The sequence below is a fragment of the Amblyomma americanum genome, chromosome 3 (assembly GCF_052857255.1).
Source record: "Amblyomma americanum isolate KBUSLIRL-KWMA chromosome 3, ASM5285725v1, whole genome shotgun sequence".
NCBI lineage: Eukaryota > Metazoa > Arthropoda > Arachnida > Ixodida > Ixodidae > Amblyomma > Amblyomma americanum.
This window is the reverse complement of record NC_135499.1, coordinates 188,559,929-188,586,537: the sequence shown is the minus strand read 5'-3', so window position 1 is coordinate 188,586,537 and position 26,609 is coordinate 188,559,929. Positions and strand designations below refer to the sequence as shown.

Below are 26,609 nucleotides of genomic sequence, written 5' to 3'. Positions count from 1 at the left end.
TTGAAGACTTGCTTTTGTTGTCGCAGTGATTGATTCCGCACCCTGCTCAAACACCCATGTTCTTGTTTGGGTCTCGGCTTCCGTCGCAAGCCGCTAGGATATGTTCACGTTTGTAGGATTTATAGTATGGTTGGTGAGCTGATTTGCGCGATTTATTTTGCTAATTGAATTTAAGCAATGGCTGCAATGCTTTCTCAGTACAGTACATCGGGATTCTGTAAGTGGCCTCTGCGTATTTTTCTTACAAGATACTACTGTGTCCACCTCAGTGTCGTCGTCTTGATTTGTTTCCTCGCAGTGTTCCATTGCTCGTCAGGCCATGTAGCGCCAGTGTGACAGCTTTATTGCCGGGTGTTTGATATTCTCTGTGTTCACCGATTCCAGATAAGGCTCCTGTGTCCAAGGGGCTTCTAGGCTCAGTATTTCTCACATCATGTGCTCTCAACACGCCAATACTTGCCCAGGTTAGACACTACATCGTGTATGACATCTCGGATATCGTTGACAAGGGGGAGGTAAGCAAGGATGTTTCTTGTTTCGAGCGGAGATATTGTTGCGCTGTAGTAGAGCAGCATTAGTTCATAAGCAATGCATACTGCTATGCTGCGCCCGCTGACGATTCTCTATTTCATTGCCTTGACCAGTTTTGGAGGCTAGTCACGTCGAAAGTGTGCTTTCTTGACACCAAAGACTTGGTGTGTGGGTCGCTCCTTATCTACTATTTCCGGATATTCGAACGACGCTATGGCTCAAGAAAATTCGCGGTAAGTACAACGGTTATTTCTGACCGCCTGAAACTTTCGTTTGGTTTGTGAAACCGTTGTGCTCTCATTTCCAGTCCTTCCTATTAGCTGCATCGGCAGTGGCCACACTCTTGGAATTTGCATCTATATACACGCTCCGCCATTTCGAGGTCCCACTGTCTGCATTTCCGAGTGGACCGTGAGTTATTGCTTCGCTACATGCAGACATCACTGGCATGTAGTGCATGTCGCACCTCGTTCCATCTTTCTGACTTGTTTTGCATGCGCATTGATGATTAGTGGACACCTTTCAAACTAAAAATGTTCACTAGAAAACAGCTGAAATGCTTACTGAAAGAAATGTTCGCATGAACATGCACTTGTTCCCACTAACATTGAGCACCGCTAATGAACAGCATGTTTCCTGACATTTTATGACATGTTATGCGCTTCTTTTCACCATTAAGTATGTCCTCACCATGGCAGTGATTTGGAAGGACCTGTTCATTTCGCTGCAAAGTGTAGTCAATGTTATCCAGCGCCACATTTGTTTCCAGCATAAAACACCACATAACAAAACAGCTTAAAGGGGCTGCGAAACACTGCCCGAATGGATGCCGGCTATACTTCAGATGGACTCTTTATGTCACATAGATGGTGACTCAAAAAGAATTGCAGGAACCGATGCATAGGAACCGCAGTTATTCAATGAAAAAATTTCAAAATACTAGCAAAAACAAAATGCTGCCCCGAACTCGATTTTTGCGGGCTTCCCATTCCCATTTCACTCTCCCAATGACGACACCAGGCGGGACCAATCAAAGCAGCCGATCTGAGCACGTCGCGGAAGTTTGCACACCATGGTTGCCTAATAGCTGTAACTTGTTCTTGCCGAGGCTGGTAGCATAGTTTTCATAGTTACAACCACGTGTACACCCAGCTGGCCCAGCGATGCATCATTGTCACGTCGACGGCGTTCCCTGATGTATGGATCCGAACTCAAGCGCGAGATACTGCAACGGAGTGACGGCCTCTGCAAGATACTAGATACGTTTAGCATAGCGCTTACCGCCGCTGCTTACCGCCTAACATGACCCACCACTTGGAACGTGCTGATTGGTCACCGCAGGCAAGGCGCACGCACTGTTGACGGGGATGTGGCGTCATCTGACAATGTGCGCTGCTAAATGTGAAACAAATGGCTTTTTTCTTTGCATCCTTCCTTGGGACTGAAACGAATGTTTGTAGAGGGAAATGGCTCGATCGGATCGATTTCTCAAAGCCGTTCTCTGAGACATAGAGAGTAGGCATAAGTGCTGTGTGCTAGGTTGTAGGGTATGTCTACAGAGATGTGCAAAGTATTTGCAAAAGAATAGCCAGAGCCTCTGGTGATGTATTTTTGTTTTTCTTGCGTTTCATTGCTTTTATCTAAGGCAAACAAGTTGGTTTTGTTGATGTAATATAGAAAGCAAAAACTTGACAATACGTTTCCAGAAATGGGTTGTAGCGCCGAAAAAGACAACACATAGCAAACGAGACGGGACAGGCGCTCTCTCTTGCTATGTGTTGTCTTTCTCGGCGCTACAACCCTTTTCGGGAAACATGCACCAACTAGCCCCCCAACAAGTATTACTGTGCTGACAATACGTATCTCTATTTATTAACACAATTTGCAGTATATTTAATGCTTGTCCAATCATCAAGCTCCCGCCCAGCGCCCAGTGATGTCATATCCACTGCGAAGAACCGCCACTGTATGATGACACCGTCAGCGCCATGAATTTGTTTTTGCGGGCTAATTAAAATATTAAAGACCAGAGTATGCGCGGTATGATCGATGCTAATTGCATCACTATAACTCATTCTATGCAACCAACCGGCAAACAATGCACTGATTGTGTTTTGGGGCCCCTTTAAATACTTATACATCTGTGCTATATTGTGGAAAGGTAAGTTATGCTACCATAAGTGTGCCTGATAGAGCTCTCTACAGTCTAGGAGTCTAGGATTTGCAGTATATTTCGAAGTCAGATGTATCGCTTTGTTGAGCTGAACTACAGTCACACGGGATTGCTTTGTTTTGTTTTTCATCTTTATTAAGTAAAGCATGAACTATGTATGTGTTAACAATGAATTTTAACTTCACAACGAATTACAGTTAAGTTTGAATAGTTCCAAAATCAAGAGGTAATCTTGATGAGTGTATTAGGTAGGAACAATTTAAAATATTAGCAAAATAGTATAAAATATATTGTAAGATATATATTGTTAAAATATAATAAGAAGTTTAAATTGGGAGAAAGCACAAATTTATGCGTTATTCTGCCGTATGCATACTCTTCATTTGTTTTTGTTGTTGTTGTTGTTGTATGATTTCCTGTTTTATATTGATTGAAGGTGTATTTTTCAGCACTTGCAAACTTCAGAGTAACACACGTTGGTGCACTGTATTCAGAAAAAATAAATCAGCCAGAATATTTGCGCAGGAAAACTGAGAAGCCAGCCTCTTTTCTATCTTCTCAGTTTTCCTCTGTGCATCTGGGTTATTTTTTCCGGTAACTTAAGAGTACTATGAAAATATTCGAAGTTGCTGAAAAGCCCTACACAATTTGAAGCCAAATTGAACAATGCAACTTAGTATTATCTGCTTGTAAGGATGACACATGCACACACAGAGGCATAAGTGCTAAATTCTGCCATTTTGTTTCTCGCAGATATGCTTTGGTGTTCTCCTTCTTTGTGAGCTACCTGCTGGACATCCCACGGGTAGCCCAGTCATACATTCTAGGCATCCCTGTTACCGGAAAAACACTGACCTACCTACTGGGGTTACAGGTTTGCAGTTTACTTGCTCTCAAGTGCATGCTGCTCGCTTAAGTCCAGAGGCGTAACATGCTCCGAGATGCATCTTGCAACAGCACCTTTCAGTTCGCCTGCACTGTATGCCATAGCTTGTTTTGCAGATTTTAAAATCATGGTGTTTTTATCACAAAATATGCAGCCAAAGCTAGAGCACAGTTTTAGCAAGTATGCCCTTTGAACATTGGGGTACTCCATAGATAATGCAGGTAGGCTGCTTTCTAGATACAGAGCGCCTTTTTCTCCAGATAACGCAGGTATGAAGGGCTCTTATCAGCTCTTGCAACACAAAAGCATTAAAAACAAACTTTTTTTTTTACTTTGGAATGTATATGCAAGCTGCATGCATCATGCTTTTTGAGATGATAAAATTATTGCAGGCTCTCTCACATTGATATATATGCTCCATTGTTTCTACCCTGTTAGGTACTAAGCACCTCCAAGGAGACAGCAGTGTGTGGACTGTGTTCTTTGGTGAGTGGTTACTGAGCTATTGTGTTCATCATGTGATGACTGCAGATTTTGCAACTGGCATGCCAAATGACTGGCATGTCAGTCTTTCCAATGCACATAACTATATACCTCTTGGCAGGTTGCCGCGGGTTTGGCTGTAGCGCTTACTATTTTTTGCTAGAGTGTATGTGTCAGCATTTGGCACTTAGGCATCAGGCAACCGGCACATGAGGTGCCTTGATGGGAGATAGGCTGCTTTCAGATCATATCAGCGTAGGTTGTTAAAAGGACTAGTAATTCTTTAAGGTATGGTATCTTCATAAAAAGCAGTGAATCTATTTTTAGATCAAATCTTTGATCTGGTCTAAAGCATGTAAATAGCGAAGTTTACATGCTTGAACTAATTGCAGTATGAAAGGAAATTTTTCTGCACTCATTTTTCTGTGCATCCTTTTCTTGCTTGTCCTGGTTTACTTCCAATTAGAATTTGAGCTCAATTGGTCAGAAATATAATAGCATGTGGTATACAGCCAGTGATTTAATCAGGTCATCTCTGCCTCTCAAGCTAAGTTAACTGTTGCAAGTCTTTTGACAGCACGGGTGTCCTGCAGGTGGCAGGAGCCTTGTGCCGCTGGAATGTGCTCTGGGTTGGTTCGTTGCTGCAAGTTCCCGGCTGGGTGGCAAGCCTGTGTGGAGCCACCATTGGCCGGCTGCTGTGTTCTTCGCCACCTCGGGAGGAGCCCTTCATGGGTGCCACCCTGGACATCCAGCGGCAGCAGCAGGCAGAGATGCTCGAGCGGCAGCTTCTCCTGCAGCACGCCAGAGGTCATGCCTCTCGGACGCCACCCCATCTTGCCGCCGCTGCCATGGGCATGGTGGGCCTTATATTTTCATTGCATCATTTGAGTTGCAGCAAAGCCATGTCTACAGTGACCATGCACCCAAAGGCCACGCTACATGAGCTGCTGAAGTGAATGTGCTCCCCATGAGGGACAGTAGATTGTGTACTATGTGCGGTAAAACCTGGATGGCTATGTACAGTGAAACCTGGATGTAACAAACCTCCATATAGCGAATTCCTCAATATAACAAAGTTTTTTAATTTCCAAACACCGCCACCATTGAAGTGTGTGTATTTGAGACCTCCATGTAACGAGCATATAGTGGCGGTTGACCTTAATATAATGAACTTGCTAAACCGACTTGTGCTGTTGTGCGTTAGCTTGTGCTGGGTTACAAAATTTGGCAGAAAATTTTTACGACGATAAAGCAGGAACTGACATGAGAGGAACGTCAACGATCGCAAAAAGCGACAGCAGTTGAGGCAATGCATCATGCTCCAGCGCCGTCAGCGCATCTCCATTGTTTTCGCTTTTGGAAGACCATACCGCGTGGCATGACTGCAGTTCATGCTCAGAAGCAGCGAAAAATGACAGGGCATAGCAAAAGCGAAACGGCAAGAGCAGTTAGCACTCGTCGCCACTGCGTGGCTGCTCGCATGAATCTGGCGCCGATAGCTCTCGCGCGTCGGGACTCTGGAGCGGGGGCAACCGAGAGCGCCAGCGACGCAAGGCGAAGAGTCCATTTCCTGGGGCAACAGCAGCGGGCAGACCGAAAAAGGGAACATGTGCATATAGAAAGGGAAGAACTTCCTCCATGGAATATGCGGGAAGAAGCAAGTGCCTCCGCGGTCGGTCTACGGCAGCAGCGCGACTGCGCTCTCCTCTAGCTCAGTTGCGGTGCCCCCGCCTCTCCCCACCCAACTCGTGGCGGCGTCGCGCGAGGCACGGATGAGGTGGTGGCGGCTGCTGGTGGCAGTCGCACTATCAGCGCAATCTCAAAACGTTTCTGTGCATTTATGACTTCGAATAACGCTGGATTCTGTAAACTTTTTAAAGGTGATTTCACCTATATTTATTTATTATTTTGGTTTCCGTTCGGCAGTGTCCTTTCGACTCTTCTCGCAAAAACTGCATGTAACTAAAAATCCCGGACTTCTTCAATTTTGTTATATCCAGGTTTAATTGTATCTGCGTGGTTGACTGGCACTTACCTTAAGTATTGATGCAGCTGCCTTAGTCCAAAGTGGGTACCGGGGCACCTAGGCACCAGCCGAAATGTGCTTGCCAGGTGATTGAAGGAAGTTGTTGAGTTCTTTGCATAAAAGTTGCCTAGACTCAAGGTATTGAGGAAACAGGACAGGGTTAATTGGAGAGATGTGGGAGAGGCTTTGTCCTGCAGTCAGGCTGATGATGATGCCTTCATTATTCTCCTTCTCCAATCTCTCTTCATTTTCTTCCATTGCTGAGTAGCTGGGCATGTTCTTGACTTTTCAGGCAGACTCTATAGCGTTTGTCTTGAGTGAACTTTGATCCTCAGCACATACATTTGGAGTCTACCCTTTTTTGGTCAGCAGGGCCGACAGTAGGGGGGGCCCCCTTATACGGTAAGAGCAGCACTGATAAGGTTCTGTGCAGCTGGTATGTCCATTAGGAACATGTGCACGTCTGCTTTTGGCTAAGCAACACCAGCAGTGTTCCTGAGTTATGTCACAAAGCCAGACAGTGCTGCAACTATGAAGGAATTTTCACCACAACGAGAAGCTGACGTGTAGGTTTTGCAGCCCTTCTATTTCAGTTTATCATAATAACAGTTTTGTGTATATAACAATCACCAATATCTTGTCTGTTAAAAAAGCACTGGCACCAGCCAGCTAACTTAAGGAAAGGAAGAAACATGATGTTTTGGCGCCCAGCATGAGGGCTAGTGTATGATACCCGAGCGTTTGGGGTTCTGTCATACTCTCGACTTCATTATTTTGTCTGTAATGTGAAAGAAAAAAAGGCACAAGATAAATTTTATTCATTGCATTATTAAATTAGTTTGTTTTCTTAGTATTGTATCGTAGAATCTCGATAATATCGCAGTCGATTTGAATTTCGGATGATATGAATTCGTAGAGTGCCCTTGCCAGAGCCCATTATGTGCAGTGAGCAGAAATTCGGATGTTATGGGCAATCCCCCGTCGCGTCCCACAGTGGATTGCTACCGCTGGGATCACCAGTCGTGCGGTACTCACCGTTCACCGTGAGCAGTGAGCGGTGGCACGGAGCAGTTTGTAAACCCCGTCAGCCGAAAACAGATCTGTGTAAATTCTGCACACGAATTTTGTTCGTTTTGGATTACATGAACTTCGGATGATAGAAATATTTTTTGTGACCCCGTGAGATTCGTATCATTGAGATTCTATTTTATATTATGGACTCATCCAGCAGATTGTCCTAATTGGACCAGTACTGGTAGTGCTTCCAAATTACTCAACCTGTGATAGATATCTTTGTTCTTTTTGTGTGCTAACATTGTTCTCTTTAAAATTCCTGCGTGAATTAATTTCTGCCTTTGTTATAAAAAGCAGGTGGTGACGTTTTACAAGTTTTGCTGCTCTTGCTGTTTTTTGCTGCTTTCAGAATCGGCAGCACATGGCACAAGGCTATGCTGAGCGGCTCGTTCCCAGTTTGGATGATCCTGATGCATGGAATAATGTGATGAATAGTGAAGCTTATGGTAACTGTTCACTTCTTTGATTATGCTAACAGTTGGCATTTTGTCTTTGTGACCCACCCATTTTATGTTTCAGCTATTTTATCACTCTAGTTTTTACTGACACTTTTTGTTGTTGTTGTTAACTACTGTGTTGTTACTAATTATGGCCTGAAAGGCTGCAGTTCCTTGAAGACTAAATTAATGACCTGCGATATCAAGCTTCGACTAATGATAAACTATTCTTTGTTTTGAATACCTTATTTTGTGATATGCAGCATATACTTTGGCATTAAAAATTCAGTAATTATTTTTGGGAATTAGCCACATGATGTTGGTTTAAAGGACTTTGAAACACCTCTTTGTAGATAAAGGGAAACATGTCAGAGACTATGAGTACCTTAGGAACAATGTTGTGTGATAAGAGCATTTGCTGAGCGTCCTAGAAAAGCAGAGACATTAAATGTGCAATGTTTAGCTTTCACAGTTTCCTGCAACTGGAATTCTCTTCTCTATTCTTTCTGGGTTTGTGCCCATGAGAACGTCACCCCGCGCACAATGTCGACAGCCAGTCACTGTTGCCTTTGGGTACTCACTGTGCCTTGTGTTTGGTGCATTGTGGCCCCAGCTTCCGCTGTGCAATTAACAGTCAACCGTTACTACTACTGCCCAGCTCCCTCTATTATTTTGATCAGTGGTATGGGTCAGTAGAAGCATTAGCCCTTCCTCACATTGGCTCAACTGTTTTGTCATGATGATTGTTATAGAGGAGCTGTAGGGAGGGAAGACCTTACATTTGTGCACCGTTTGTGAGCTCTACACACTGCACAAGGCTGTGTAGCTTGGCTCGCGTGGTCAAAGGAGCAAATTCCATCTGTTGAATCTACTATCTCACAGTGTTGGCGGTAACGTGTTACATGTAACGGCGTTACTGGTAATGCGTTCCTGTTTTCGGCAACTTAGTAACGTACTCGTTACCAGTTGGGATCTGTAACGGGTAACATACTTACGTTAACATTTTTCGGTAACGTGAGGTGTCAAGTTACTAGTTACTTTTTGTTCCAGTTGTCCCCCACTCCGCCCCCCTTTTTTAGAAAAAAAACGCAGAGAACCTAAATTGATGCTGCAAATAAACAAACGGGTGCCCTCGGCGACCTCTGTTGCGGTTCGCATGCATGCCAGAAAACACCTGCTCTTGACAACGCACCCAACTAAAAAAAAGACAATATCCATAAAGCGTGTAACACATGCACGAACACGCATTAACACACTTGCCTTCACCTACCTCTCCTTCCCGAACCACTCACACACACAACCCTCTACAGAATGGAAACATGCGAGGCTTTTTGAACATGACATTTTTCAGAATTACTGTAAATTTCTTGAGAGTTCAGCGATGTTTTCTTTGTAAAGTTAGAATTGATGATGAAGTGTCATTTTGTGTTTAATGTCACATTCAGAAAATGGCTTCACCATGTGCCACAAATTTAGAATCTAACACATATAACTCTACAGGCAACTTTAGGCCACAATAACATTGCTAAGCTCCTGCACATTTATGCAAAGTATTCTCGTTAAATCAGGATTTCGCGTAAAATTGTTGTTTGGGCTAGAAGTTTTATCTGAATTATGAGCTTTATTGTTATCGTGAGTTCTTCAGGCGTAGATGCACTAACTAAAATTTATGGCCATGGAGTAACGGCAAAGTAACGTGCGGTACTTTTTTTCGGTAACGGTAACGCGTTACTTTTTTTTGTAGGTAATGTAGGGGCGTAACGCGTTCCTTTTTTCTTAGCGTAACGAGTAACGTATTTAGTTACTTTTTTTCGGTAACGCCTACAACACTTCTATTTCATCATACTGAATAGATGATTCAGAGCCCCGATAACTTAGTGCTTATGGCAGCTACAAATTTCTAAAGAGTACTTTTTGTTGTTGCTTTGTTTCAATGCAGAAAGCCGAAACAATGTTCCAAATGGCCATTCTGCTGAGGAGCAGGTATGTTAATTTTGCCACCTATTTTGGCAGCTTTGCACCTGTCTACTGCCTTTATGGTGCGGCTTGGTCTTCATTGTACTAATGTTAAAATCTTTACTCTAGGTTTTAAAAGGCGTTGAGTAATTTTAGCCTGCATTAAATGAAAAAAAAAATGATTGCGGTTCAATGAATATGAATAGCTAGGAGTCAGTTTGTCAGTAATGTCGGGGATATAATCAGTGAGTCGAGATCAGTTGATAAACCTTTTCAAGTTAGTAAGAGGAGTGAAAATCTTAGTATGGCAATGTATAGTAAAGATCTACGCATAACTGTGCTCTTGGCCAAGGGCATGAAATTCAATTCCCATAAAGGGGAGAAATGGAGTGCAGTTAAGCAACACAAAGGCGTTGCAACTGTTAAAATATGCATTAGGGCAATGGCTCTGCGTCTCGTGTGCATCGAATTACCATGACCGCACCACTCAGCTAGAGCGAACGAGCAGGCACCTTAAAGTCTCCTCATACTGCCTTCAAGCACAGAGTCTGAAAAACAACTCTTAGCCCCTGTGATACCATCGTGGAAAGAACTTGATGACCCAGAAAAGTAATAAAATGAAGTAGCATTGCTTGATGGCCTGCAAGGGTCGGTCAGTCAGCATGTGTGTGTGCCAGCTGAACAAAGCATCTAAAGTAGAAGGAGAAGTGCACTGGGCACAAGACTGGGGCAGTGTCAAAAGCGAAGATGCTGCACTGCGTGCATTTGGCGAGCAGCCAATGAAGGTGATTTGATAACTTTGTAGGCCCTTGCTGGCCCAGCTAGTGACATGGAATGTGTCACTCTGTTGTAGGCAATCTGTTGTAGGCAGTGCAACTGATACCAGTGTTTTGATACATTCTGTGCATGTGTGCTGCATCGCTGCGGATTATGCCATTGATAAGCGATGTTATCAGACACGTGGCCTGCCAAGCGTTGTTCATGCACAGCTGTTCAGACGTGAAGTCATCTAGGATGGTTCAGACGATGCCTACTTCGCGGGGTCATGCTCTGATGAAGCACTTAATGTATGAGCACTTCCCGACTATAGTCCTATACTACTCAAGAACCAAGCGGCTTTTCCCGTCAAAGGACCCCTTCTAGTAAACGGCATCAGCCGATTATCATGAACCTGCTTGCGTGACAATGAAGGGAGCGGCGTCACAATGCAGGGAGGAGACTCTCTCCTTCTGTCTGCCACTCCCTGCATTGTTGCGCTATCAAGCTCCTGAGAATCCGCTGAAGCCGTTGGCTGGAAGGGAGTTCTTTGACAGGGAAAAACCGCTTTGTTATTGAGTTGCATCCGACTATACTAGGGATCATTAACACGAAAATTAGGAGAAAGTTAACCTTTCGACCAGCTGTAGTCAACGGATCAACCGCAATTAGTTGCATAATTTTTAGCAGCAAGGGCCTCAACAAAAACCACAGGATGATACTGGAAAGCTCATGAAGTGCAGTGATATTGTCACGGCTTGCTTGAAGTAGAGGCCGGCGGCGAGCACAGGTGATAGCAGGAGCACAAAGACAGGCAGGTCCGCCAGCAGCAGCGTCGTCGTCGGCATGTGGCGATCGCGCTTCGACTTACTCTTCGCTACACTACCTCCCCCTATAAAGAAGCATTGTCCCGATGCTAACCTGAGAGCAAAACACGCAGCGGAAAACCACACACGCCCCCAGAAAATTCTGCTGGCTGATGAAAAAGGCAGTGGGAAACGCAGGCGATTATCGTGAATACGGCTTAAGCCGGACTACGTGCACAATTTCAAGGCGGGGGGAAACGACGAAATCACGGTCGCATTCCTTCGGGCAGCACCTCGTAGCTCAGTGCATCGATGCGGCGAAGAACGTATACGGCCCCAAGTATCGCTTCATAAGTTTGTCGGAGAGACCTCGACGGCGTACCGGCGTCCACACCCAGACTTTGTCCCCAGGGTAAAAGTGGATGTCACGTTGACGGAGATTGTACCGACGAGCATCTGCATGCTGTTGGTGCTGGAGGCGGAGTCGAGCGAGTTGCCCAGCTTCCTCCGCGTGCTCGCAGGCTAGACAGGCATCATCCACTATGTCAACAGACTGCTCGTGTGGCAACATAGCGTCAAGCATCGTGGTGACCTGTCTGCCATGCACCACCAGTTGGAAAGGGGACATACCTGTCGTCTTCTGCGAATGGAACGGTATTATACGCGAATGTAACATAGGGCAGTACCTCGTCCCAACTGCGATGGGCGACATCCACATACTTGGCGATCATGTTGGCCATCGTCTTTCTTGTTCAACATCTCAGTCAGCCCATTGGTTTGCGGATGGTACGCCGTAGTTCGGCAGTGGCTGGTGCAGCTGAGACGGAGGATCTCCTGTGTGAGCTGTGCCAGAAACACGGCACCCCGATCAGTGATCAAAACGACAGGGGCACTGTGCCGGAGCACAATACACTCAATAAAAAGTTGACCTGCCTCAACAGCCATTGCCGACGGGAGTGCTCGGGATTTGGCGTATCTGGTTAGATAATGTGCCTGTTACCCGACTGCTACGTTGGAAACGGGCCAAGAAAATCCATTCCGATTGTGTGGAATGGAGCGTGCGGTGGGTTGAGCGGCTGGAGAAGACCAGCTGGTCATGTAGGAGGTCTTTCCGCCTTTGGCACTCTGGACAAGTTTTTACATAGTGGCGGCGCGCAGGTCTTCTGGCACAAGGAGCCATGACCTTGGGCTGCTGTCAAAGTTCTGCTTGTACAATACGCTGTGCAGAAACCGGAACGTCAGCAGAATAGGCAGGAAAATGCGGGGCACCACGTCTTCGTGGCTCACCTTTCGCACATGTCCGCGCGAGAGCATCTTTTGTCCAAAAGCGCTGAATGTTCTCGGTGGGGTCGTGTTCGGCATCGGTCGTGGCGGCTTCAGTCCCACCAGTGCTGTCGCGGCGCACGGGTGGAGACCGAACAGAAAACTGTTCGGTCGATGCACTTGGCTGGACAGCCTCCTTTTATGGGCATGTGCTGCTTCGTTCTTGAGTTGTATCCGACTTATAGGTCCGTTCGATTCACCTGCACCACATGAACTGGTTCTCGCGGTGCTGCACCTCACATGGATTCATTTCAGCGGTGGAACATGGCGCCCTATGAACCACAGCATTCGTTTGAAAGAAGTGCTAGTCTAAAAAATTGAGCACCTTCTCGGAGGTTAGTGCCAAAATAGTGCAGCTGCAGCCTCCATGGAGGCATGATGGTTTGCACATTGTGATAAACGGTGGAGACTCAAGTAATTTCACTCGTCGACAAGCTAGAACGCTGCTTGAGTTCTCCAAAGAAACGGCTACGTGTAATTGACACCACTGTAAAAATCAAAGACGTCATGAGGTGCACATGCACGCATCGAGTCTGGTTCATGGCAACATTTTATTGTGATGTGCTGTTTGGACATTTCTTTACTAGGTATGAGGTGTTGGCAGCCACTGATGTGGGCTGTAAACAGCTGGTCGCAATTCATTGGCTTTGCCAAGGCTAGCAGACGACCAGGCCTGCACTCGACCATCCGTTTTGGAAGCAGACAGTGCCAAACTGTGCTCAAACTGCCGGAACTAGTGCTACACACTCGCAGCACCGCCACAGAACTTTGCCGAACTGGTGCAGTGAGTACAGGCGAATCGAGCACTCTCGAACTTCCCCTCCACATGGCTAGCCGGAACAATGAACAACCGACGGCACGAAGCAAAAGCCTGTCTTCTTCCCTTTCTTGTCTCTTTAACAATACCAAAGCTATCCTCAAAAAATAAGAGGACGCCCAGAATACATTTCATAGTGTCAGGCGAAAAAGCAATCCAGCAAAGCAATATGGCGGAAATCTGCTTGGAAGTTCAACACGTGTTCAACACACAGTACAGAGGGCAAAATGGAGGGCAACGTGCAAACATCGTAGAGACATCAGACATTTTTAGCGTACCGGAGACGTATATACCAGTTTACCAGACGCTGGCTGTGCATGCGCAGTGGCTCCGCCTCACCCCAACAATGCCACTGCGCATGCGCAAGAGGGGGCCGGTAAACCGGTATACTTCTCCGCTAGTAAGTCTCCGGTATGCTCGGGAACACCTCCCGATTTTAGCTAATTTTAGCTGTTTGGCAGCGCCACACTCATCATTTTTTTCAACTGTGACCATTTAGTACATGTGCACTAATGTAGATTGCGCTACTCACTACATTTTCATGGCTAGATGGCTTGAACCACCGCTCAATTTAAAGGGTTCAGCCTTATCCATCCATCCATCACATGTCGCTGCGTTATTGCTATTATTGTTTTTATTTTGTGGACTTTGTTGTTGATAATTGTTACAAGTTGATTAAAAGAATGAGAGCTCGATATTTTAACAGTGTATTTACCAGAGAAAAAGAATACGCGGAACGTTTCCAGAGCTTGTGCCCTTCATAAGCACAACGAAAAAGGTAGCTAAAAACAACTAGACAGTACACATTTCCCAAAAGCCATTGAGTAAAGTCGAACCCGACCGCGGCGGCTGTGTTTTTATGGAGGCAATACGATAAGGCGCCCGTGTGCTGTGCGATGTCAGTGCACGTTAAAGATCCCCAGGTGGTCCGGAGCCCCCCACTACAGCACCTCTTTCTTCCTTCTTTCACTCTCTCTCTCTCTCCTTTATCCCTTCCCTTACAGGGCGCGGTTCAGGTGTCCAAGGATATATGAGACAGATACTGCGCCATTTCCTTTCCCCAATAACCAATTATTATTATTAAGGCGATGCTTAGCCATGTAGAGCGAAGTACAAAGTTTCTTCACGCAAAATCTCAGAATTGTCAAGCGCTTGTTACCTGTACTGTATAGCATTTTGTTTTCAACTATTTGGAAAAAACGCTAACTTTGATCAGGAATAACTTTTAAACTAAATGAGGCAGATGAATGATTTTTTCGGAAAGGAAGGACGATTACACGATCTGAAACTGCAAAAAGTTGCGGCAGGACAATGCATATCCCAAAAGTTATTGCAGATTGCATTGTTCTGTTTTCTACGCTTTTCAAACATGCGTGTCTAATAAACTAACGTATACACATATTTCTAAATGCTTAAACATGCTTATTAGCATCAGATCTCAAAGTATCGAAAGATTTTTCTCTAGGTGCAATAGGTTTTTCACAACTTTGCATTTCCTGAGACAAGTTGAGCTCAGCTGCCATTTTTCATCTTTGCGTTTTCTTTTACAGTTGAAACAATTTTTGAGCTATCGTTAAACCACATGCATCTTTTGAAAGCAGAGAAATTTTGCTTTTTGGAAATATCTGAACCACATTCATGAAGCTAACGAGCGAGGTACAGTCGACGTACAAATATCACCAAAAATGCTTTCCGTTCACCGTCAGAGTGGGACCGCCACCTTAAGGGATGCAACTATTGTTCACAATACAGTAGAACGTGGCTTTTGCGTTCTCGGATGCTACATTTTTGTGAGCCAGTCCTGTTCTAGCACCCATAAAAACACATACAATACAAACTCGTCTGTTACGTCGCAAATCTGGCAGTGTTCTCACATGATATGTCACGAATCTCCCGTCGTGCTGCTGTTTTACTGGCATTTTGACAGCCCATGTGTAGTGCGTGCAGAACTGCGACAGCACGCCACCCAGAGCAGGACTGAACACTCATATTCAAGTTCAGTGTCCCATGCCAGCGCCCCGCGCACTTGCAGGTGGCATGAATCTTGTTCCATCGCCATCGAAACGAAAGTATGCCGTGAGAGACTGCGCACGTGCACACAAAAAGCGGTTGCACGAGTCAGCTCCGAGTTTGTTTCTGACATCTGTTTTTTTTTTCTTGCCCCGTACAGCTTAAAAAACACAGCTTGTAGATTCCAGCACTCAAGAATTTTGTCAGATTAAAGCAACGGCCGCAAAAACAGCCCAGAAGCATGCGCGTGCCACAAATTGGCCAGCTCCTCATGCGCTCCCTCCTTGCTACTGCCTCCCATCTACCGACAACTGCTCAAGCAAATAAACAAACTGCAGGGCGTTTGGTACATTTTGCGCTTGCACAAAAATAGCAAGAGCCGCAGTGAATTGTAATTCCCAGAGCAGCATGTCGGGCGTGTAGGAAAGTTTTTAAAATGTTGTAGACAACAGTATGCATTTTTTTCATGCACTCTTCTCTGCTACTGCGTTCCCTGTCTGCTATGTTTCTTTTCTGCAACCCCATGAAAAGTGTTACAGCAGGGTTCTACTGTATTTTCTGCAGCCTTCCAATTAGAGCATGCAAAATTTTGCTGAAGCACAGGCTTGATGCCACTTGAGTACATTGACAAGCTGTCCTCTTTGCCGCTGGCTTCCTCTCACAGTGCACTGTCTTCGTTTTTGTCCAGCACATTCGCCACTTGGCTAAGCGAAGCACGCTTGATGCGCCTGGTCGTTGTAGTGCTTCCGCAGCCTATCCTTAAAAGGCTTGTTTATTGCAACGTCGAGCGATTGTAGCTCGCTCGCCATTCCTGCGGGTATCATTACAATGTGCGTGCTGCCTTTCAAAAACACTGACTTTATGGCATCTGTCAAGTGGCCGCGGTTGGAATCGAGAGCTGGGAGTGACTCTTTGAACAACAGAGCCCCGGCACGACGTTGCCAAACAGTCTTCACCGAATCTTCGACTAGGGCACCACTCATCCATCCATTCTCTTGTGCGCGCCCAACGACATTTTTAGGGAAAAGCCTCTCTGGATGGAAGCGTTTTCCGCATAAAAATGAGGTAGGGCGGCAGTTTTCGCCCATCGGCCATGCAACGTATCGTATTTACTCGAATGTAACGCGACTACTAAAGTAACGCGAGGGGTGCCTTTACCTGGTGCCCAGCGGGAAAAAATAAAACCACGAATGTAACGCAAGGCTTAAGGGCGTAAAACAAAGTACCATTAATAGACATCGTAGCCAGCATGTTTATTCATCTTCCCCGCTTTCAGAGTCGTCCTTTTCGCTATCAAAGTCTTCCGGTAACTTCTATCGTACCGATGTTCTCTGCAGAGAGAATCCATTTTTCTTCATGAACGTTTAGGCCCACCCATGAGATGCTCTGAACTTCCCATCTCCCGAGCAACGTCTCTAACTTTCCAACGGATCAGATTGACACTGACCCCCAGGAGATGGTTGCACTGCTGATAATAAAGTCCGCCACTTTTTTCTCCAACTCGACGTGATGGCTGTGGCGAGGCCCACGAAATCCTTTTGCAGTCGGGCTCACATTTAAAAAGCTCCTCCCACTGTGGCCGCCATCCGCGGATGGTTGATTTGTTGAGGTCAAGTCTTCGAGCTGCTGCAGAATTCTCAACCCCTTCAGCTGACAGGATCGCTTTTCTCTTAAAACGCGTGTCACCACAAGAACACGGCGCGACGACGCATTCAGCGCGAGGCCGCAACGAACACAAAAAAATGACTGAGGACAACACTGAGTTGGGTGGATGAGGATTTGTCTTCCGTGGTACCCATGTTGCCAGCATAAGATCGCAAAGCTGCAGAAACCGAAACCAAGCTGATTTCTTTGAAATGGCTGCACCGCGGCACTGCTTTAGGCCAATTGAAGTGCGGTATTCAATTATAATGCGAGAGTGGATTTTAAGGGGAAAAAAATCTGGGAAAAAACTCGCGTTGAATTCGAGTAAATATGGTAACATCACGGTAAGACGTTGCTTCTCATACCCAGCAGTTCTTACTTTCATCTGTTTTGTGCCCTTCTCATTAACTGTGTATGCTACAGGCATGTAAAAATACAGTAGAGTCTGATCGGCGTTACCGATTTGGTCCAGACTGTACTGCTTTTTCAGCCACTTGATCACAAAGCTCTGAAATGCCACCAGCTTCTCCTTAAAACCAGGTGGTAGGTTTTGGCATACGAAAGTCCGCCATAGCAGGCTGAACCCGAAACGCTTCATGAAACGCTTGAAACGCGGGCTTTAAATTGGGTCCGTGGGACATCTCTAACATTAGCAACCTCCCTCACCTTTGCCTGTATTATCTCTATCATCACGGGCATCGCACCTTCCCTTTGTTTCCTGATAAAGTTGGCGACATCCTTTTCCACATCGTGGTGTCGCCCACTCTTGGGTCCAGTGAAGGCCATTCGCTTTTCAGCGCAGTTGAAGAGCTCGTTCCGCTGCTTCTGCCACCGGCGCACATTCTTCTCGTCCACACCGAAGTCACGCTGGGCTTGTAGGTTTGAAGTGCTTTCCGCCCCCAAAACTACCTTTCGAAGCCGCGGTATAATGGCATCACTTGGTGGGCCCCATTGCGCCGCAAACACGGGCGTTTCTCAAAGTCACGTGGCGACGAGCACAAGCAAGTACGGGACGGCGAGACCTTTGTTCACAACGTTCGAAAAAGCCGGCGCCAACAAGCAAAATGGAGCCTGCAAACCTGCAAGCTGTGGCCGCGAAATGGCGTTGCGTGTCCAGTGGAGGCAGGCAAACCGCATCCTCGAATTTAAGCCGACCCCCTACTTTCGTAAACGATTTTTTTTTAAAAAAGTAACGTCCTAGATTCGAGTAAATATGGCACTTTTTTCTCTGCGTTGGCCTTTTGCACAAGGGAACGCATCCGTCGTTTCTCCTGCTGCGTCGCCACGACAAGCAAGCATCCTTGGCGCACCCTGTGGCGATGTCTCCGAGTGAGTGGTCACGGGTTCTTCCGCTTTCGTGCCATCGCTGCACAGGCTCGGTCTGTTGGTCGGCACCACAAGCGTGCGCTTTTGTGTTGTAAGCGTGGTTTTTCTGGTGCGGTTATAGCGCTTTTATATTTTTGTTTCTTTTATGGTTTAAACTTAATGACCAGGTTGAATTGTTATGACCGATAATGTGCTATGACAGCTTTGCTATAAGCTGTTTATTCTACCGTAGAACACAAGGTAAAGTTGACGGTCCCATGACCGACCATTGTTATGTCTGATATATTGTTATCACCGGGATTTTTATAAGTGGGTTTGGCTGTATAGCATTTTCACTTGTCTGATTTCTCAAAACATTGAATATTGTGTCTGTAAGCATCACCTTTGCTCTGGATAATGTACTTTGGATGGGATGATGGTTACAAAATTCTTCATACTAGCATTTGGTTTCTGTTTCTGCCATGTTGAATAACATCGCGTTCACGTGCTTTTGTTGTTAGCTTTTCTATTGTTTAATTTCACAATCTTCACTGGCTGCCAAACTGGAAACATGTTCAACTCAAACAGAATTCCAGCAATACTGATTGTTTTCTAGCGTGTGTCCTGAGAAGTCACAAGGTGTGTTTGCTGCTGCAGGTTCAGACACTCGTGGACATGGGTTTTGAGCGGCAGAACGTGCTGAGGGCACTCAGGAACTCCAACAATGATGTGCATTTGGCCACGACATTGCTCCTGAATGAGAGCTGAGGCAGGCACCCACTGGGAGCTGTATTATAAGCCATGAACAATGCGATGAAAGAGCCACTGTGTGCAATAAATTGTTTTGTGGATTGCGTTTATCATGTCATGTCACTTGTGTACCCAGTAATCTGTGCAATATGTCAAAATGCCAATGGAACATTGTAAACAGGACCTGAGCAATATTGTGTTCAAAAACAGAATTGTGCAAAGAACCAATTTCATCATGATTTTTAGCATGCTGTCCCTGCCATAGAGGATAAGGCTAGTACTAATATTTTCTATTGCATGCTGAGTGGCAAAAAGGTAGGACAGATCACAATGATTAAATTAGATTAAGAGACACCAGAGTAAACTTCAGCCTAACCTGGAAGCAAGGAATAGTGTACCCAGAGTATAACTGCATACAGGATTATTACAATTTTTAATTGCCATTTTAGGGTTGATTTTTTACTCGCCCTCGTACGCAAATGAATCGACGTGTTACAAGAAGGTTTCGGTGCCACTTGTGATACGTGTTCGTACAATGCTAGACAATATTCAACCATAAGATTGGTCCCCGCATTGTATTTGGCCTGGTGCAGCCACTCGCACCATTTCATAGCCAGTACAGCTATCTGGTGCCCAAAAAGCAGCGAACTTGTCTCATTCATAATGTTGATGCATTTCAAGTGTTTATATTCAGACCAGGAGCATTCAAGGACGTGCTTTGTGACAGCAGGCGTTTGTCTACATCTGAAAAATCAGTACGTTTGTGAATATCTAAGCTGTTTTTCTTCCCACAACACTCGGTTTTGTGTGAATATATTTAAAGTGGTTTATAGTTACTCTGCCGTCGTGCATACCTAATATATTTGAGGCAGGATGCTGGACTAGTTGGTGCTTAGATAGGGTGTTTAAATGCACTTCAAACAGAAAGGAGTGAAAAAGGGAGTAGGCTGCTTTTTAGTGCGCCCCCATTTATGAAACTGAGTGCGCTAGAAGACAGCTTGCTCTCTTTTAGGCGTACTCATCTTTAGAGTGTAGGAGAGGGAAGAAGACAGCACTAGCGTTTGTGCTTTCTCTCCCTTCGTTTCTGTTATTTAGCGACTATGTCTCCTCTAACATACTGTTGCGAATTGGTAGCGCATGGGATACAACCTCGCCCATACAGCTCTCTCCGGGATCCCAGTACATGGAGTCCCACATGAAGTCAAGCAAATGTTCAGAGATGTGGTGTTGTGCCACTTCAGTTCTTTGTGGAGCTCTCCTCATCAGCCATGTGTGACCAAGGGTCTCAAAAGGTACCAAGCTACTTTGCTGCACCGCGTTCGCACGGATTCTGCTCGTACGCCGGCGTGGATGTATAAGACTGGCCTAGCGTTGTCACCATTGTGTTCAACGTGTGGTGTGTGTGGTGACGCTTCTACAGCGCCGTCGAAAGAAATCTGAGTCCCGGGGGCGTACTTGGCTTTAAATACTCTTCGTTCTCTGGGTCTCGACCTTCGAGATCGACCTAAGACGTTGAAGCCACCTTGGTCCTTTCCGAGCCTCGATGGTTCCTTGACAATTCCCCACGTTCACGCTAAGCGGAGTTCTCCTTTAGCGGCAATGCGTTCGCTCGTACTAGCAGTGGAGGTTCGAACAAGAGATGAGAACAAAGGTCAAACAAAACGAAGCCATATTTATAATTTAAAGGAAAAGAGCCTGTTAGAAAGGAAAGCACCAAGAAAAACACTCAACTTTCATACAACACTACACAATAAAGGAAAGTGTTCACCAGGTACTGAGTGTGTCCTGGTAAAGCAGGGATGTCTTGCATACAGGGCGGACGCGGGTGGTTGTGCAATGCTGACGTTACATCGAAGGAAGCGGCGGAAGGGAGCCAGGTGGTGCTAGGAGTGGAGAGGAACACAGGGAGACGCCGGTGGACTCCCGTCAGCAGCAGAAAGAACAAGCGTAGCCGAGACCCTTCGACGGCGTCCCGAGACGCCAGAGGTTTAAAGCAGGCTATCCAAGGGTGCCTTTACACAGCACGGACCCTCAATCCATCGGCTGCCACCTCCACGGTTGCGAAGAACGCAGGAGGCTTGCGTCGAGAGATCCAGGGGAGGTCCACGACAGTACGGACCCAACGTCCGATGGCTGCCACCTCCACGCTTGAATGACACGACCTCCGCTGCACTGTCTCCCTCCACACCTCGGTTTTCTGACACGTCAGCTCTCCGCTCCTCGTGCTCGCCACACTCCCTGTCGCCGTCGCCTCGCACACACCATTCGCACGTGCACACGCACAACGCTAGGCTGGCACGTGCCGCACTCAAAAATCCCCCCTGAGAATTCGTTGTGCACCTCACGCATACGTAATAATTGTACGTATCGCGATAGGGCAACCTGCGTAGACTACGCGACAAAGGGCTGTCCCAGTGACCCATAATTAAGCTTGGCCTGCGTGAGGTTTTCTTATTCTGTTGTAGGAACCCGCCACAGGTCTTTCGCTCCGGCGGCGACGCACTAAACGTTGGCCGCGATAGCGCCGTGTGCATACCCGTAACGTCATCTGAGAGAAAACGGAGGGAGCAGTGCCCGGGGAAGAACGCAGCGAATTAAAGCGGCTCGTGCAGCTACGCCGTGGTCACGTGGGACACGAATGTCTAAGCAATCGTGCTGAGGCAGTCTGAAAGCTCAACACGCCGAGGTATTTTCCTCTTCTCCCGTCATTCTTACTGCGCCGGACGCTACGCTTCTGGGCTGAAACTACGAAATGATCGCAATGCTGTGGCCATGCAGTGACTGCGTCATGCGGAGAGCTACGGTAATCGATATCGAGTCGCTTTGTAGCGACAGCTACACTACGCCACCTCTTCAAGCCTTCAGCGTGGCCACCCCTGGTTACGTGACCGACCACGTGGGGGGGGGGGGGGGGGGGGGGAGGAATGCCCAGCGAAAATGACTTTGCAATCCGACTGAGCGAGTTTCACTCGGTTGGATGTAGCTGTCGCGTCACTCCAGGTTTAACCAGAGCTAAACCACAGCCATTTTTATCGGTAAGCGGCGCATTAGACGCGCGATGGTGCGAAGATTGTCACAGCTGCGCCTCGGCGCAGTTGCGTGCACTTCTTTAGCGATGGTTTTCTTGCGAGCAGCGGTACTAGCGTTGTCTAAGGTTTGCTCTGCTTGTGTGGTTAGTGCTTTGATAAAACTTTTTTTTTTTTGCGCTGTATATTTCACGTCTCGTCGCTCATAGTTGACTTTCTCCGCGGACTGCTCGTTGTACGGCAAGCTGGCTTCACCGCACAAAGACATAAGCTGAGGAGCAGCCAACTTATAAAGAGAAGGTATCTATTTTTTTTTTTTTTTTGCGCTTAAGTGGGCCAGTGTATTATTTCGAGCAATTTAACAGAAAAATTACCAAAGAACCTTAGGTCTGCTTACATGGAGGAATGCGAAAGTATGGAACTTTCTTGAACGCGGATTTTTTCTACGACGCTCGTACGCATTCTATTTATTCTTTATTTGTTTTTTATTTTAGTTTAACGTCCAGGTGCTATGTCGACGTCCGTGACTGTTTTAACATCCAGGTGCTATGTCGACGCCCGTGGCTATTGTGACTTCAAAGTGTAATTTTCGCCTTTAATTATTAAGTAATTGTAATTCATCAACCAAATTTTCCCCACAGCAAGATCTCATCACGCACTATCTAACAAAGTTTTTCGCATTTATCTGTATGGGACGACACAATTTTTCTGATGCGACATAGCCATCTAATGCTTTCGCATTAAAAAATACATAAAAGGCATGTTTACTGCGTGACTCCCGCTGCTGCTGTTTTGGCGCCTCGCGACCCTTCCCGCTTCAACACGCGCGTGGCTGTCCTCGGTGTGTGGGACGGAGGAGGAGTCTGTCTTTCCATCGTTTTAGAGGAGGTGCTCTTCAGCGTGTAGCAGGCACGCGCTCCGTCGCTCGCTTCGTGCTTCTTGGCACGCGCTCTCAGTGTTCCAGTGATGAGCATGTGGTGACGTGCAGCGGGCGTTTCGAAGCATCTGTAGACGCCCTTATAATTAATCGAAGCAAGAAATCTGGCACCTCTGGGAATAATGAGGAGATGGCGTCTCTCCAACTTCCGGACCGCCTTTCTTAACTGTTTCCTGCTTACATTTACATTGCATTGGCTGACATCAAATTTCAAAAATAGTTTATCCGAGTGACTATGACGGCGAACTGAGTTTGAAAGGATTCTTACTAAAATATCCAGTGCGAAAAACACAGATTTAGGGACTTAGAGTTGTCTTTGACCTCTCCTCTCCTGTTTTCTAGCTGGTTTATTTGAGTACGAATTCTGAGTGATATCCAGAAAACGAAAAAAAAAGCAGCCCTTGTACGTTTCTGGTTCCAGCACTTGTGACATAAGTCTACAGTGGCAACAAATTTAATCGCATTGGAAACCACACTTTCAAATAGAACAGATTACTATCCACACCGGCTAAGGAGCAGTTGGTTTATTTTTTCCCTTTTTTTTTTATGGAGTACCACGCGGTCAAAAACCCTGTCTTACTTTCTTCGGCAGATTGACCCGTGGTGACATTTTCTGGCATAGTGAGTGCTTTGGCCGCCGTAATTCGTTACTGTGGAACTTGTGCAGGACTAGTTGGCTTCCCCTCCCCCCCCCCCTTTTTTTTTTACTGAGGGCATAAGGATTTGGATTACGAGACCTGCAGGCAGATTTAGACGGACTTCAAATCGGTCTTGAGTACACCGTCACTATAGAACGTAGCTGAGCGAATAGGGAAGTCCATTAGTTTCTTAAGAAATAGATCGAGCTTGCTCTCCTTATTCAGTGCGGAAGTACAGCACAAAAATTTTATACATGACCGAAGCCAACAGTCACCGAAACCAAGGGGCATAGGCGATGTTTTTTCTTAATTTTTCTAGTGGTAATCAATGGGAGAATATTATGGTCATTATTTTTTATTATTCTTTTAAACATGATTATAAATCAGATGTGTGTGAGAGAGAGAGAGAGAGCGAGTGCTGACAGTGTACTATGTACTGTATCACATTAGGGTGGGGAAAAAAAATTACACCTTCCAGTGGTTGTGCATTGCCCACTTGTTGTATACATTCATTAGCTTTCAATACATGCTCACGTATGGTTTACCGTACATAATAAAACGAACCCGAACTCAAACAAAGTGCGTGTTTTGAGATATATGTACAGTGAATGGCAGCAGCGGGAACTGGTTTCCACTTGTGCTGCTTCATATATACTGCGTACAGCAACAAAGGTACATACAAAAAGCGTGAACATGGGCCCGATTCTGCACAGCAGGTGGGGTGATAAATAGGTCCTTTCAGGCAGTCCAGAATAGGACACGTGCGTTTCGCCTTCAGAGTACCACTAAGCGCACTGGGCAGGCACATGTATCATCAGCGCTGTCGTATGACATCGTGAAGCGGGGGTCCCAGCCGCCATTGCTGGCAGACGTACGTTGATGTCCGTCCATTTGGAAACGAAGCTAGTTAGCTCTTCTTGAGCTTGAGCTGCTTGCCAAAGTCCTGCAGAGCCTTGTCGACGAAGCTGACCATCTTGATGACGTTCTCCTGGCTGAGGAGCGGCGACTCTCCGCCCATCCACTTTCGGCCCGCTGCCGAGGCTGCCGGGTAGAGGCCCCCGGGCACGCCGGCGCCGAAGCCGCCCAATCCGCCGCTGGCGAGGCCCGTGGTGAAGAGCAGCCCGAAGATGGGGATGATGATGACGAACAGGCCCAGCACGAGCAAGATGGGCAGCAGGATGGTCAGCCCCGAGCCGCCCACGCCGGCCACGCCGAAGCGCGCCTTGTTGTCCACGTCGTGCAGGTAGTAGGTGCCCGACCGCTCGGCCTTCAGGGAGGGATGGTGCGCTTGCAGCAGCTGCTCCGCGTCCTGCTGGTGGGCGCCATCCGAACCGTGGTCGGCCAGACAGACCGTGGCTGCGAGCGCCAGCGAGGCGCACAGCTGCAGGAGCACCACGCGGGACATCCCTGCGATGTCGCGGATGCGCTCGGTATACATGAACACTGCCGAGGCAGGAGCAACGTCAGCACGAAAGGAAATACATGATGAGTATACTCTCTACCAACGATAGCATGAAGGGCATGAGTGGGCGATAATATGTATTTTGGCATACAACGCGAATATTGGCTGTTCGTTCTTTTGTAATTCAGGAGGACTGTTTTAAGACTTCACCAGCATGACTCCGGAAGTTCTTTTTGAGTGGTGACAGGTGGCTGAGAGCGGCAGAAGACTGACTCATCATTTCACTAAAATATTAAAAAACAGCTGTGTGCTGAGCAATTCCAAGGGCGAACGAAGTCGGCATTGCCGTAGCCATTGCAGCCGAATACTCCAGCGTTAGCATGCTAACAATCGCGAGTGCCATCCAAATGACCTTGTGCCATGACAGGTCACGTTAGACGTATAGTGTAAGCGGTCACGAGAGCGTGCTATATCTCTGGGCATCTAATCCAGGTGTGCTTGGGAGTCGACAATATCGTGGTGAGTGCCGTACAACCATCGCCGGGCAGAATTGCGAAAAGCTATATTTCCTTAGAACGAACACCGACGGGATTCACTTTAGGGACCATATTCTTTGAAGGCTCACTGCCCAATCGATTCATTCTTTTCTGGAACTGATCAGCGCCGGTTTCGATGCCGAAACCGGCGAGAGACTTAGCTCATTATATCGTATCAGCCTTGACCTTGCTACCAACTGAAGCTATAGCGTGCAAAAATAATGCATCAGGAAAGGAATCATCGCTACAGGGTATCGTCCCCGAAGCTTTAAATTCGTGCGCAACACTACTCACTTCCAGAGCCGATGCCTCTGCGTTCCACTGCAGCTGGGACTAGGTGAGCGCGCGCACGGGCCTCCTGTGTGGTCGATGCTTCGACGACGAGTGCGTACCACAGACTCCTAGCGGCTGGTGGACAGAGCCGGAGCAGACAGGGCCTGTTCTTATATAGGCGCTCGTCGTACATTCAATTCTGGGCGCGCGACCTGGATGGCCAGCGAAAGGTGACACGACGTCTCACGCTCCGCCAGCTGCGCGGCCCCCGAAGGAGAAGAAAGCTACGCGCCGCTCTGGGTGCGTCCGCCTGTTTAATGAAAGGTATATAGGTATACGAACCGCGCTCTCGCGGACAACAGGCGAAACGACACAACGAGGCGATGCTCATGCCGCGTGTTTGATGCCTGTAGTGATTTCAAGCAACAATCCAGCGGCACATGTTGCGACACCTGCTGTGGTCGCGATGTTAGAATAAATGTATTTCACAAAAGGAAGGTTTGAAGCCGTTGTTTTCGGAGACTGGTGGGGTGTAGGATTGGTGGAGTCTGTCCACAAATAACGTGCATGATGTTTAGTGCTCAAATATATATCGTTATGCCGCAAAACGCGAAGTGCGCGATCACGTTTCGTTCCGGAGGAGGGTTTTTTTTTTTCGCTTTGGCCGGTTTCAGGCCCCGGTTCTTATATATTTGATATGGTTTAAGTTCGCCATAACTCCATTAGGTGCGGCGTCCCTTCGCTTTAATTTTTTTTTTCTTCTAGGAGTGCCCTAGAAAAAGAAACGAAAGCTAGAAGTTTTCTGTAGGAAAACCATGTC

The 26,609-nt window shown here is 46.7% G+C and overlaps 2 protein-coding genes across 3 annotated transcripts; one reads left to right on the top strand and one right to left on the bottom strand.

Annotated features, from left to right (window-relative positions):
• Nucleotides 1-58: 58 nt before the first annotated feature.
• LOC144125675 (ubiquitin-associated domain-containing protein 2-like) lies at nt 59-19,085 on the top strand. 2 transcript variants are annotated; one of them, XR_013313407.1, is made up of 10 exons: nt 59-217; nt 385-515; nt 645-764; nt 839-942; nt 3,458-3,578; nt 4,029-4,076; nt 4,651-4,930; nt 7,523-7,619; nt 9,550-9,593; nt 18,885-18,980. XR_013313407.1 is itself a non-coding variant. In XM_077659266.1 (10 exons), exons 1-10 carry the CDS (start codon nt 178-180, stop codon nt 18,993-18,995), a joined length of 1,080 nt encoding a protein of 359 aa, XP_077515392.1. In that variant the 5' UTR covers nt 59-177; the 3' UTR covers nt 18,996-19,085. The 2 variants fall into 2 exon arrangements, 1 of the variants encoding a protein (XP_077515392.1); XM_077659266.1 differs by having other exon boundaries at nt 4,667-4,930; nt 18,885-19,085.
• A 5,005-nt stretch (nt 19,086-24,090) lies between these two features.
• On the bottom strand, nt 24,091-25,879 carry LOC144123542 (uncharacterized). Its single transcript, XM_077656359.1, has 2 exons — nt 25,811-25,879; nt 24,091-24,985 (listed from the first exon to the last, which is right to left on the bottom strand). The coding sequence occupies exon 2, from the start codon at nt 24,981-24,983 to the stop codon at nt 24,486-24,488; it is 498 nt and encodes a 165-aa protein (XP_077512485.1). The 5' UTR covers nt 24,984-24,985; nt 25,811-25,879; the 3' UTR covers nt 24,091-24,485.
• Between the last annotated feature and the right edge of the window lie 730 nt (nt 25,880-26,609).

Excerpts from the sequence above, each read along its gene's own strand:
- LOC144123542 (XM_077656359.1), bottom strand. The coding sequence starts at position 24,983 with ATGTCCCGCGTGGTGCTCCTGCAGCTGTGCGCCTCGCTGGCGCTCGCA.
- LOC144125675 (XM_077659266.1), top strand. The coding sequence starts at position 178 with ATGGCTGCAATGCTTTCTCAGTACAGTACATCGGGATTCT. Across the intron at positions 218-384 it reads GTACAGTACATCGGGATTCT|ATAAGGCTCCTGTGTCCAAG; the intron begins GTAAGTGGCCTC and ends CACCGATTCCAG. Across the intron at positions 7,620-9,549 it reads GATGAATAGTGAAGCTTATG|AAAGCCGAAACAATGTTCCA; the intron begins GTAACTGTTCAC and ends GTTTCAATGCAG.